This window comes from Poecilia reticulata, chromosome 12 (genome assembly GCF_904066995.2).
Source record: "Poecilia reticulata chromosome 12, P_reticulata-male-v2, whole genome shotgun sequence".
Classification (NCBI taxonomy): Eukaryota; Metazoa; Chordata; class Actinopteri; order Cyprinodontiformes; family Poeciliidae; genus Poecilia; species Poecilia reticulata.
Window position 1 is genome coordinate 23638491 of NC_088841.1, and position 14304 is coordinate 23652794.

Genomic DNA, 14304 nt, shown 5'->3' on the forward strand with positions numbered 1-14304 from the left:
AGTCTCTACCCTCTAAAACCTTTCCTCAGCCTACATCCCCCAGAATGTTGTGCGGTTCTGGATCGAAGTTCAGTGAAATTATTGAACACTCTGCTGGACATCTTTTTATCATGTCTATCGTAACATATATTGTTATTGATTTGATTGTTATTGATTGCCAGCCCTGATGTGTTCTCTGCACTCAAAGCGAGGAGGAGCCATAACTTCCTTCAGTTGAACAGAAACAAAGCTAAAGTAATTATTTTTGGACCTAAAAGGATCAATCAAGAGTCAGATTCAGCTGGAAACTAGTAGTCAGGTCAGAAATCTGGGTGTAGTGATGAACTCTGACATGAACTTTCAGAAACAAAGACAGTTACAAAGTCAGCCTTCCATCACCTGAGGAATAGTTCTAGGATTAAAGGACTGATTTACGTTTAGTTGACTTGATTGCTGCAACATTGTCTTTGCCAAACAGTCACTAAATATTTGCAGTAATCAGATTTTTCTTTTGACTGCACTCTCAAAAATATCTCTTTCTGAAATAGTTTGACTTCAAGAAGATGTCAGAGAAAAAAGCTTGTTGGAAGAGCATAAACCATGCAAGATGGCGCCGCAACAGCACGACGTCATCTTCCCCAAAACAAACCACTGGGCCAAACAACAACAACTGTGTAACTGCTTGATGACATCCTACTGTCTGGTTAAACCCATGAGTGATATTACTCTGTTAGGTCTAGAAAAGCACCAACATGATGGTCATGACCAAAAGATTGGATGGTTTCCATTGCCATTCCTCCAAAACCAGCTTTTATTTTCTGTCCTACTTTGAAGTTCCAGGAGTTTCCATTGATAACGTATTGGCCTGCAAAGTAGCCAGTTAGCCATTTCTGAATTATTTTAAAGAAAATGCAGCTTGGGAAGCTAAAATTCACAGGCACAATACTACTGGACATGGTGTTGGTTGGCATTTTAGCCAGTACATGATTGGCTGTAGCCCCAAGAATGGCAATAAGGAAAACGTGGACATTAACCAAAATGGTTTCCACTGTGTATAAAATATATTTGGTGTTTGAATGATAAGAATAGGCAGTTATAAACATTTTTAGAAGTTCCAACTATTTGTGAATTTCAGCTATTTGCGGGTGGTTGTGGTCCCTAATTTTGCAAATACCGTGGTATCAACTGTAAATTGATTTGTTTAAAATGTGCAAAATAAAAGTAAAAAGGGACAAAATGTATGCAAGTGTACAGGTATGTAATACTTTTACACAATTAAGAACATTTAATGCAAAGATACTTTAATTAACAACACTTTAATAGTTTGTAATTTTAACGCACAAGTATCTTTGACAAACAGAAGGTTAGCAAATTTCTGAATGGTTGCCAGAAAGTTTCTTCCTCCAGCCACGAAGTAACATAACAGGTTCCATACAAACAAAGCGGGAAGCTTTTCACAGTAAAGGACATGTGACACACACTAACAATAAAAACTCAATATCAGACCTGCAAGCTTTGCTACACCTAGAAATATGATACATTCAGCACAGCAGACTGTACCCAAACATTTAGACAGAAACACCTCACACTCATTGTGTAAATAGGAAACTTCTCATCGGAGCAAACAGAAGTCACATGTGGGGTACCCCAAGGGTCAATCCTAGGACCCCTTCTTTTCAATATGTATATGCTCCCACTTGCTCAGTTTATAACAGGAAGTAAGATTAACTACCATAACTACGCAGATGATACACAGCTCTACATCACGATGTCACCAGTGACTTAGAACAGATAAATGTGTGGATGAGCCATAACTTTCTCCAGATGAACAGAAACAAACCTGAGTTATTATCTTTGGACCGAAAGAGGAATGAGTCAGCCAACAAATTCAGTTATTACAGCTACAAACTAGCAATCAGATCAGCTAAACCTTCAGAGCCACATAAAGACGGTTACAAAGTCGGCCTTTTATCGCTTGATGAACATTAACATTTTTCTAGGAAAAACTCATCCATACATTTATCTACAGTTGCATCGATTTGTGCAACAGCGTCTTCACAGGTCTGCCTAAAAGAGAAAATCAATCCTCCAGCTGCAGCTGATCCAGATGCTGCTGCAGGAGTTCTGACTAAAACCTGGAAGATAGAGCACATCACCCAGTTCTAAAGACCTCCACTGGCTTCCTGTAGCTCAGAGAATACACTTTAAAATACTGTTGTTAATGGGCCAAATCAAAAATCTGAATGTTCTTAAAGGGGCGGTTGTGCCAGAATGTACTGATAAAACCCACTAAACTGGTAAAATATCAATAAATAGCTGTTCCTCCAGGATTTTGTGATTGTTTTGTGTTTTTTTTTTTTGCAATAAAAATCACAGGTGTGGTGCTACTTTAGAAATATTGGTAAGAATATTTTACAATATTTGCGCTGATGTATGAAGTTAAATGTGACTTTTTATTAACTGCCGTATCGGTCACAGACTACAAACTAGTACGGCTGAGGCAGCAGTCATTTAAACCCAAAGTTCTGGCCAATTTTGAGAAAGAAATTCAGTAAAATCAGAAAATGATGATTTTGTGTGAATGTTGCAGATTTGTGAAAAACTGGAGGGACTTAATGGTGTAATTTGGAAACTACAGAGCCACATAAAAAGCTACGGCGGGCCAGATTTGGCCCCCGGGCCTCGAGTTTGACATGTGATCTAGACTAAAACCCACGTGTTTAGAGTTTTCTTTGACTCATAATAAATAAAATATTAATCAACATATCTGATGTGCATTGATTATGTTAATGATGGCACTTGACAAAATCCAGTGTCTGTTACTGAGTATGATGTGTTTGATGTTTTTATGATGTAAAGCACTTTGTCGCTGAAACGTGCTATTCAAATAAAATTGACTGACTAAGCAATTCTAAGCAAACATAAAACAGTTTTACAGAAAGCAACGTTTAAGCAGAACCACCACTTTCTGAGTTGTGGTAACCAAACGCCAAAAACACAACCAAAACAAAACGGATCCGCAGCTTCCCCTAAAATCAGCAACTATGGAGTTTCAATCATTTCTTATTCAGCTGCAATGATGAATAAACCAAAGCTTCATGTCAGCGCTTGCCAACAATTATAAAATCTGTAGCTCTTGATTACTTACTTACTCACTCACCTGGAACGAAGACAAACAGAAATGAAACATTGCTGGCAGAGACAGGTGGACTAAAGTCCAAATCCAAATGCCTGTTGGATTCAACCATTCCTAAATGCAACATGAGTCTTTCTAATGGCCGACATGGAGACCAGGAGTTCAACACTGAGGGTTTTCCCTATGGTTGCCTTTCCACGGTGCATTCAGGTACAACTGGTAACATAACCAGTCAGTCTATTTTCTAAAATCCTACAAAAAAGCTGATAAAATCAAGTTATTTGAAGAGTATTTTTAATTTCTTAGTTTATTTTGAACATCATTGGAACATGAAAGAGAAAAAAGAAAGAAGAAAATAGAATAAGGTCAACAATCAACAGAGATAACCTACGGGGTTCCTCAGGGATCCAGTATTGGACCTTATTTATTTGTTATGGTCTTTTAGGCCCAAGTAACAAAAGCACAGTGAATAACCCAGTTGAAATAAGCAATTAATCAATTAAAGGCATGATAGAAAATAATAAGCTCGATAATTTCCATTCTGAAGATGAATATTTTTGAAGGGGAATTTTGTTTAATCCATTTTATTTATGGCTTCAGTTGTGTGTGGCTTTTATTTGTTTTGTATATTTGTGTTAAATATTTGAAAAGTCTTCCAGTTCCAGTGTTAAATGTTCTTAGAAAACTTACGTTTATTTGAGAGAGCAAACTTATTGATATTGAATTTGAAAATGGTTTCAAAATAACATTAATGTTTATCGCAATAATTTCTGGGACAATTAATCATGACAGGCCCAGTCGTACCATTCTTACGGTTTACAACGTAACAGAAAGTTGTAGAATAAGCCGAGTTTACTCAAAGTATTCTGGCAGAATCAATTAGCAAAATTAGCCTGTCTCACAGCAACTCCTCCAGTTGGAAAAGTCAAAAGAAAAAACTGACTGTTATTGCTGCTACTTCAGTGTCCTGATAAGGTTGCTTTGCATACCTTATCACTAAACTTCCCTCCAACGGCTTGAAGCCAGGATACCAGCAAGAGCGCCAAACATCTCCGTTAAGCTACTGGAGCTGCTCATGTGACCAAAACTTCTCCATTTTCATCTCAGCTGGTATCGACAGGTGACCGGCTGGTTGGGAAATCTAAAGTCAGACCTTATTTCCAAGCAGTGAACACACCACGTCTCAATTCTGTGTATTTTCAGAGCAGATCAGATGAGAAAACGTTAAGTCAGGTGAAGCACTAAAGCTGTAAGAAACTACTGAATAATCTTAGCACTAGGCATGTCTGGTTAGTTCAGGCTGAAAGGACAGAGCAAAGCTTCAGCAGATAACATGAAGGTTGGGAACATTAGAAAGAAATCTGACTATATTTTGAAGTGCAAATGGATGATAATCATCAATGTTATTATTGATTGTTTGTTTGGTTATAAATGCCTCCATCCACAAAATCTGTAGGATTCTTTTGTATTTTATGACCAATGTTTTCAAGAAAGTATTGTTTTATAAACACTGTTAAATTTTCAATGTATCTGTAAGGTAACAAACTGTTTTATTTATAAATCAGCAGGTTGCAGATTTACAAAATTGATCATTGAAACTATTGCACAAACATCTCCAGCTTTGATAGGAACACAATTAGCTATGTTTTTATAATGAAATGTAAATATACCATAACGCCAAACACTCAGTTACCTTGACAATAGTCCAGCCGAAAAACAATTAGGATTTTACACTGAAACCAGAATGCTGTCTGAGCGCCCCCTGCCGACTGACATTGTGCATTACCTCTTAAATATGTATAAAATAAAAAAGAAAACAAAAACTGAAGCCCAAAACAGGTGCTGTGAACATTAAGGCTTATTTTAGTTTATTTGTTTTTAATCTGGAGCTGTCTCTTTTGTTATTTTTCATCATAACTATTTCCTTTAAATGAAAATAAGGAAAATCAGAAACAGCACTGCTCTCTTTTAAACCATAAGGCAGCACAAGGAAATGATAAAATCCGCTTTCGCCTTATAAAAACAAGCAATAGCAAGCAGAAAAACTGCAAACATTAGGTTTAAGAGGTGAAAAAGTACAAAATAAAACCGGTTTCAGAGCTGGCGCCTTGCTATAGTTGCATTCATTAGTCGGTTAGCTTTCATGCTGTAAACCACAGCAAAGACAACACTCTCAAACCAGCTGGAGCTACAAATATTTCTAAGACTGCGTCGTGTTTTCCAAAGCAATCAGGCTCCAATAAAAAACACTCTGTGGTTTTATATTTGATAGAGAGAAGCAGTCTGCTAACTAGCATCGCTGCTAGCTAGCTGACCAGCGCTCTTAATTAACCTCCGGTTAGCCGGGAAAAATGAAAAACAGCTAAAAACTATGAATAATATCACCTCGTGATGCTCGGCTAAACATCTGTATGTTTTTATGAGCGGCTAAAGGTGGACACAGCTTCAGGGGTAGTGACAAGGACCGGGAACGTGTATAACCAAGCCCCGCTGGTTAACGTAGCAACGCGCCAGCGGTGATTATTCATGTTCCGGGGCACAGCATCTTCCTGCACATTCAGTTGTCCTCCGGGTCCAGCACAAAAGCACAAGACTGCGAGCTGGTAGCGAGCAGCTCACGGTGAAACTACAACCAGACACCGGGTATCTGCTCGCCTACAGACCGGCTCCCTGGCTGTAGGGAGGGAATTCGGTCCTACGGGTTCAGGAAAAGAGCAGCGAAGTGGGACGAGTTTAGCATAGAAAGAGCTCTCATACTCACCTCGGTTTCTACCGAAGCCATGGTGCCTGGACGTTGGCTCCGCCCACTACCGATTACGTCACGTTTATTGATTCGCAATCAGCGACGCCACACCTTAGATTAGACACATTAAACAGTGACGCTGTCCATCATTTATCAGAAATAAATAGTAACTAGTTACTTTTACTCAATCATGAAGTATTTCTGCTTTTACTTGAGTTAATTTTATGAATTTCCTACCCACTGAATGAAAAACAAACACGTTCTGACCAAAAATTCACCAGACACAGACACACACCTGGAGTTTTAGATAAAGTTTTATAAGTTTTTTTTAATCAAAAGAAACTAATTTGTAAACTTATTTTTGGCTAATTTTGTTATTTTTGTTACTTATTTGAATTATTGTCATTTTGGTCCTTAATATACCAACATTTCCACTGAACTTTATATTTTTCTTTTTCCAATTATGTAACTATTAAATATTAAAGGATTGATAATTTGAGTCATTTTTTTTGATGAATAAGTTTTTCTTGAAGTATGTTGAAGTAGTAATTCTCTTTCTTGAGTATACTTTTTGGGTACTATGCCTCTCAACATCATACAGAGGAAAACATAAACTGAAAATTCTGATATTTTAACTACTAAAATGAAGCTTTTCAGAGTGTTAAAACTTAGTAGCAACAGCCATCAATTGATTTATTTATTTTTGCTTTCGACATATGGGAATTAGTAGAATCCGATTGGAAAACAGTAAAACTTGAAACTAGAACAAATTAAATTATTTTTTTTTAAAAGCGTATGAAACTAATATTTAAAGTTGATATTGGGATACTACCGTTGACAATATTCAGGTGTTTATTGTATTTATTTAGATTTATTTGACTTTTCAAACGCTTCAATAGATAGAAGAACATAGATTGTCTATAAACAAGAGGTCTTACTTTAACATAAACTGTAGGTGAGTCTGCATTTCATTCGATTGTGTTTAAAACAAGTTTGTTGTTCATTCAATGAAGTTACTCGTACTGGGTAGAGTATCCAGAAATTTTACTCAAGTAGGAGCAGCGATACTTCATAATAATATTACCTAAGTTAAAGTAATCATCACAGGTCAGTAAAACTACTCCTAAATGTTTTAGTTTTTTCAAATAATTACCCAAGTAAATGTAACTATGTAAAAGTAAATTTAGTTGGTTACTGTTTACCTCTGCTCTTTTTATTAGCTAAATTAGTAGGAGGGATATTGTTTATAATTATAAACATACAAATGTTTATATATCAAGCTGGTATCCCATCAACATTTAATTCCAGTTGGTGGCGCTAATGCACCAGAACGTTCCTTGCCAGCCGCCATTACCAGAGAAGAAGAAGAAGAAGTTGTAAAGGAACACCCGCCATTCAGGAGCGTTTCAGTTTAGTTTTCACGTTTAAACCGCCTATTTGCTGTTTTACTTGAAGAAGCATCCACTGGACGTTAAAAAAATTCAGTTTAACTGAACATAGCGGCGGAAATCTCGCTAAAAGCCACCATGACCCAACAAGCCGCGGCTCTTCAGACCTACAACAACGAGCTTGTCAAGTGTAAGTCGCTGCGTTTACATTTTAATTGGCTAAATAGATGTTTTCCGTTTTTTTTAAAGGGGGTTGTCATGTTGTTTCGGTTCAAAATCTGCTCCCCGTTAACAGCACAACCGTAAAACGATCAGTTTTAACTGGCCGTATTTTTATAAAATAACTCTTTCACGCTCTGTAAATAATTTTAGTTGTAAAAGCAAAGATTTAAATTTGGTGTAAACCGCAGCCTGAATCTGTTAACCTTCAGGACAGCACAGTACAATCTGATTAACGCTCACAGATTAAGATGTGAAGTTAAAATCATCAGCTTCTAATTCTCTGCACTGCACGTTGATGTAGCTGGAAGCATTAATTTAGCTGTAACTTCCCTGAAACATCCAGAAGAAACGGTAGGATGAAATCCTCCTCGCCTCACATAATCTGTTTAAGGTCTTACAGCCTCTGACGGCCAGTCTGAGATTATTTTTAGGATGAAGTTTTAAATATAGCTCTTTATTTCATGTTAAAGGTTGTGGTGAACAAAACCTATGTCATAAAAACGTAAAATTAAGCTTTAATCTTATTTGCAGTAATGATAAAACCATAAATCTTTTGCGACAAGCTAGAGATGCACCGATCAACTGGCCAGAGTTCGGAATCGGACGATTTTTTTTTTCTTGATCAGCTCTCATTGGTATGATGGAGTATTATTAATATTATTATTAGATTTTTTTTCTTGTATTATTATGATTGTATTCTTAAATTATTATTTTATTCTCGTATTATTAAGACTCCAGGCTAATTTTTTTATCCTCCTAAATGCGTTGCGGCCGACCACCAGGGGGCTCCACTCATCTCTAATCTATGAAATGTTTTGATTAAAACAAATATGCTAGCAGCAAACACCATTAAAACACCTCCTCTTATTGCAGTAATGTATTAGGTAATTTTTCGACGGTTCTTTTAAGAACGACCTTCTCTTCCGTCTCGTCAGGTATCGAGGAGCTGTGCTCGAAGCGGAACGAGCTGAACCGCCAGATCCGGCTGGAGGAAGACGAGAAGGAACAACTCCAGCAGGACATCCGGCTTCTCTCTGAGAAGCTGAGCCGGATCAACGAGAGCATGGCGCAAAGACTGACCACCAGGGCCAACCTGGACCGCACCATCGCAGAGACAGAGGCTGCATACGGCAAGGTATTCATGTTAGCTTAGCATCATGACGCCAAGGTATGTATGTTAGCTTGGCGTCATGACGCCAAGGTATTCATTTTAGCTTAGTGTCATGACGTCAAGGTATTCATGTTAGCTTAGCATCATTGTGGGTCTTATTGCAGGTAGTTGTTGTAAAAATTACATTAGAGTTTTTGTTTCAAAAACTGCAAATTTGACATCAATACTTGTTGATTTTGATAATTATTGATTAGTTTTTTTGTTTTAAATATATTGAATATTACCAAACTGCTGACTGCTTTATCCAGTTTCCTCCCCAAGCAGTTATTTGCTTTTTTTTTTTGTAGTTTTTTATCGATTCTAAGGTGCAGTGAGGGAACTTACAACTGCTGCGTCAGTTACTTAGCAGGTTGTTGCTAGGTAGCCAAAGTTGGGGGTGGAGGCTATCTTGAAACTGCTTCTTACCCAGAAGGTTGTTGCTAGGCAACCAGAGAGTGAGTGAGTCAGTTGATTCCATCAACTGTAATATTCAATAATCTGAATATTAAATAGTCTATCAGGTGTATTATCTCTTGATATTGATTACATGTCTGTTGTGATATCATTTTTTTTATTATTTTAATTGTAAAATTGTGTTTTTTGACAAAGTTTTGTGTACTTTTGTAATGGAAACATGACCAAACCAATACCAGTGGGGAAAAATAAGTATTTAATAGAGATGTGCTGATCAGGTTTTTTCCTTCCGATACTGATTATTATTATTATTATTATTATTATTATAAACACTACCGGTTACATTATGTGGAAAAAGGACCCAAGAATTCACCTTAATTTAGACAAAAACTTGTTTTTAATAACTTTTTCCAAGAAGAAAACTAAACAAAACAAGCATTGTGCAAATTGTACTGCTATCAATAATACTATCTTTAACAGACTGATAACATATGGAGGCTCTGAAGAGCAAAGAGCCAAAATAAAACCTCTCAGCATTGCCAAAAAAATTCAAGTCTAAAACTTAACATTCAAAGGCAAATACAGGTTCCATTACAATAAACAATCCAGAGTTACTGAATGAAAACCTCCTGATAGCATGGCGGCTAGCTGATTACTGCTAGTTCTGAGTGGCTGTTTCTGACTGAGTGGAGTAATTATGCAGAGCAGGGAGGAGATCGATAATTTTTTTAGAGATTATCTGTCTCATGTTAGGACAGCGAAAGTTTTAATACGTATGTCAAATGTATATTTTTTGGTTAGATGCTGCAGCTTTAAGCAGAGGTTTGGTGTGAGAGTCACTACCAGGTGGAGCACAAGCGGTGCTACGTCTGTGAAATATTACTGCCTGTAGCGTAGCAGCGGTTCAACAGCGAGAGCAGAACCAGCGTCTTACATCGCAGCTCCAAGACTTAATAATTTTGTGGGTTATTTGTTTAGCTTTCTGACCGTCATGCTAATCCGGGTGAGTATTTGTAGCTGTGCGCTGCTTTACCTGCTATCTGATCCTCCTATGTCTTTTTTACTGCAGTGAGCCTCGATGTAGCCAAACTCCGTCAAGTATGGCATTGTTTTTATGTCGTATTAGCTTCGTTGTGTTGATGCATTTTGACCAGCTTCAATTTTCCGCCGCAACACGCAAACGTCCCCATTCACTCAGTGCGTTATAGTTCAACATCGCTTAGGATTTGTTGCTACGCGTTTGTGCAGTGAAGGAAAGAGGAGACCAGCTGCACAGGCAGGCTGCGAAATGAGATGCAGGTGATCGGTTTGTGTGATCGGCAACAAGAGCCAATGATCGTCAATCATGCACTTTTTCATGGAAATCGGCCAATTATGATCGGTGACCAATCGATCGGCACACCTCTAGTATTTGAGTTTTTACGTTTTTTTTCCCCTTTTATGAAAACTTTCTATTAGAAAAACCTCAACCAGAGTTTCCACATCCTTATAAAGCCTTAAATTAATTCTTATCCGACTTGTTATTGCTGAACTCCCTTCGTCCTCTGGCTAATTACTGAAAACAGAAACTCCTGAACTGGTTCTGACTGGGAAAACATCAGGAAGACCAGGAAGCCATGACTCTCTGGTCAATGATGTCCTCCTTGCATAAACAAATGTCACAATAGATATTTAAGATTAGACATCGAGTTTTATCGCCTGTGGATGATGAATGCCAATCAGCTCCTGGTGGTGAGATGATCTGGGAAGAAAAGATGGCCGAATTTAATCTGAAGAAGTTCTCTTTTTTTAAAAAGCTGTTAAATAAATGGCAAAACAGTAAATATAAAATGAAAATTTATTAAGAATATTTACAGTAAATGAACTTAATTATTGAGGAAGGTATCATAAATTAAGTATAAATCTGAATGATTTTTTTTCTTCCACTCAACTTTCTAATAATATGCTTAAAGCTTTTTTGACAATGAAGCTGACTGCACAACATGTATAGTTTAAATTATAATTATCTATGGCAAATTTACTTAAATGTATATTCAAGTACATTAAAATCTAAATAAACATTCTATTAAAGCTTTTTCTTCCACTAAACCTTCCTTTTAAACACCCAAACACAAGATGTAGGATTCAAAATGGGTATTGCAACAAACAGAAAATGTATTTTCAAAATAATTAGGTAAGTATTATAATTCGGGTATGAATCAGAATTACCCCTTAATTCTTACAGTTTTTCCTTCCACTTAACTTTCCACAAAACATGCTTGGATATAGAACTCTGCGCAGCTTTTTCAACAGAAACATTGAGTTTTCTTCATTTTGCTTCTGAAAGTCCCTCAAATGAACAGAAACATTGGAATAAATGATGCGAGGAAATGTTCTGCTCTGTTTTTATTTAATCTGCTTTTGTTGTTTTTCCTCTGCAGATCCTGGAGAGTTCCCAGTCTCTACTGAGTGTCCTGAAACAGGAAGCGGGAAACCTCAGCAATTCTCCAGAGCAGTGGAAAAAGTAGCACCAACAAAATCACTCTTAACTCTGCTGGACCCTCATTTTGCACTTTTAAACCCACTTTCCTGTGTTCAATTTAATAATATATTTGTGTTTTTTTTTTTTCTCCTTTTAAAGCATTAAATGTTAGATTTTCTTCCACTCATTCACAGCACATCTTTTAGTTCAGGTTGTTTATTTATTCAGCTTTTATTATACAAGTATGACATCTTTTTATTGTTTTTTTCAGCTCACCTAACCCAAATGGAGATTTACAGACAGAAAGTGAGTAAAGGATGAACCAGGAAGTGAGGCGTTTGGTTTCAGACAGAGAGCAGGAAGAGATGGATGGATCATCAATGCCTCCACAGCAGCTTAGCCACAGCAGCCAAAATAAAAATTTATGTTTTCGCATCCACCTGAATAATGTGTAGTTGAGCTCCTGCCCATGACAATTCAACAATATTATTTAACCTTTTATCTGGAAATAGTGTCTGTTTATTCTTGCCATACAGTCTCTGTATTAATTATTGCTCAAAAGGTCTTGCCATACCAGTTTATTCCTCCGTATTTACTTCAGTTTCTTAGTTCATTCTTCCATTTTGTTCTTCATTCATTTCCATTTAGTTTCATTTGATTAATATTATCCTCTCTTGGTTTATCGCTATGTCCACTTTAGTTTCTTTCCTGTTGCTACATTTATATGATCGTTTATTGACCATCAGTAATCTTCACTCATCACCTGCTGCGCCTCCTAATCGTCATGTGTTTCACATCATGTGTTGATTTTTCACTATTCAGCGTCGGATTCTCTGTTTTTATGCCATAATTCACATCTAGTTCGTCGCTCCGTTTAATGTCCCGCGTCTCATGTTTCAGAGTTTTGCGCAATGTGCGCTGAGTTTTTTTGTTTTTTTTTAACCCCCTAAGGTGCAGGGCGGTCGGGAAACATATCGATGGGGGAAAGGCAGTCTGACATAAACCTTTTAAAACAACAGAAACAATTTCGGTATTCTGATTATTGAAATTTAAAAGTGTTGTGGTACCGTTGTTCCATCAAACCCGTTTCATGTCGGACCACTTGCAGCACCTGTGTTAACGCTATAAAATGAACGCTCTCTATCGAGGTATCACCCATGGACGGATTTCTTTATTTAAATGGGTTCATTTTTCAGAGGGATACAAAGTCGTGATTTTAGTAATTACATGTTTATAAGAGCGATTTTCTGTTGTCCTTCCATGGAGGCGGGCAGCTTTCAAACGGAAATAAAACACTTTTTAATATAAATTGCTGCTTTGACATGATCACAGAACTGCCTAAACGTATGTAGCTACATAATTACCAGACAAAGTGAATCACAGCAGCGTCATCAGCAGGTGTAACGCTGAACTGATGCGGAGCGGAGCCATGAAGCTACAAACACTGAATAGAAGAAGAGCTGCCATCGATACAGTTGCAGCCAAGCATGATTTAATGTTACACAATACAGTTTTACCAAGTTGCTCAAAGTTTAAACTGGTATTGTTGTGCATTTAAGGTGTAAAGTTTACCTTCGACCAAAAGCCCCCCAAAGGCATCCCAGCGCCCCCCATTTGTAAAAATGTCCGCCAGCGCCCCCTGCCGTCCTCTGAACGCCCCCTGGGGGGCGGTACTGCCCACGTTGAGAACCGCTAGTTTAGCATCTCTGTGCTAACCTCTAGCGCTCTTAGCTTCTCCTAATATTAATTCAGGTCATTTCTAAAGTGCTGCTTTGTAAACGTTCAGTTGAATAAATTTGGGACGCTTTAGCGTTTTTGCTTACCATCTTACCATTAATAATATTCATGCAGTTGAATTCCAAAGCTCTAATTTGCCTGGACAGTTTGTAAACTTTTGCTTGAATACAGTTTGATATCTGCGGTGCCGGAGACACTTCAGCTAATCTGCTAACAGAGCTAATTGTGTTTTCTGGTTTAAGCGTTTTTGCTATCTCTTAGTGCTATTAGCTTCCCCTAAGTAAATTTTGCCTGCATGAATTCTAAATTGCTAATGTTGTAAATGTTCAGTTGAATAAAGACTGACATCTGGACCCACTTGAGCTAATATGCTAATAGCAGAGCTAACTTTTCCTGTTGTTTTTAGTAACTTTGAAAACATTTAGCACTAACATGTTGACACACGTTTGGTAACAACACGGCTGAATTCAGTTCTTTAGCATCATATACAGTTTTGTTGTAGCGCTTTAGCATTAGCAGAACTATTGTTTATTAGTCCTTTTAGTGCAAATAACATTTTAGTTTGGGCTAAGAGTAAATTGGCTTTTACTGCAAATGCACACCACACTTTTCAGATTTCACCTCACAATTATACACTACTTGTGTTGGTTTTTCATATATAATCTCAGTAAAATACACTGGCATTCAGCCCACTTTACTCCGATACCTCTAAATAAAATCGACCACAACCATTTATCTTATCAATTAAAATTTAAATCACATCCCAAATGATTAGGATTGATTTACTGTGATTTGCCAAATAATTTCAGTTTTGATGTTAAAACTACTTGATTTCTGCATTTTTAATTATTAAATGACTTCTGAATGTTTTAAACATAAACCTCACCACTTCAACTCAAAGTTCAGTTTAACCGCATCGAGTAGTACATTATGAAATGGAAGGACAATGTATCTGAAAAGTGTGGTGTGCATTTGTATCCAGCCTCATTTTACTCAAATATCCCTAAATTAACCAATTTACCTTCAAGGTAATTTAATATTCAGAATTATTTGGAATTTAAATTAATAAAGCCG

At 37.1% G+C, this 14304-nt stretch overlaps 1 protein-coding gene across 1 annotated transcript; it reads left to right on the forward strand.

Annotated features, from left to right (window-relative positions):
- Positions 1 to 7185: 7185 nt before the first annotated feature.
- On the forward strand, positions 7186 to 11928 carry ssna1 (Sjogren syndrome nuclear autoantigen 1). Its single transcript, XM_008424608.3, has 4 exons — positions 7186 to 7436; positions 8404 to 8603; positions 11453 to 11535; positions 11765 to 11928. The coding sequence occupies exons 1-4, from the start codon at positions 7385 to 7387 to the stop codon at positions 11805 to 11807; spliced, it is 378 nt and encodes a 125-aa protein (XP_008422830.1). The 5' UTR covers positions 7186 to 7384; the 3' UTR covers positions 11808 to 11928.
- The last annotated feature ends 2376 nt before the right edge of the window (positions 11929 to 14304 follow it).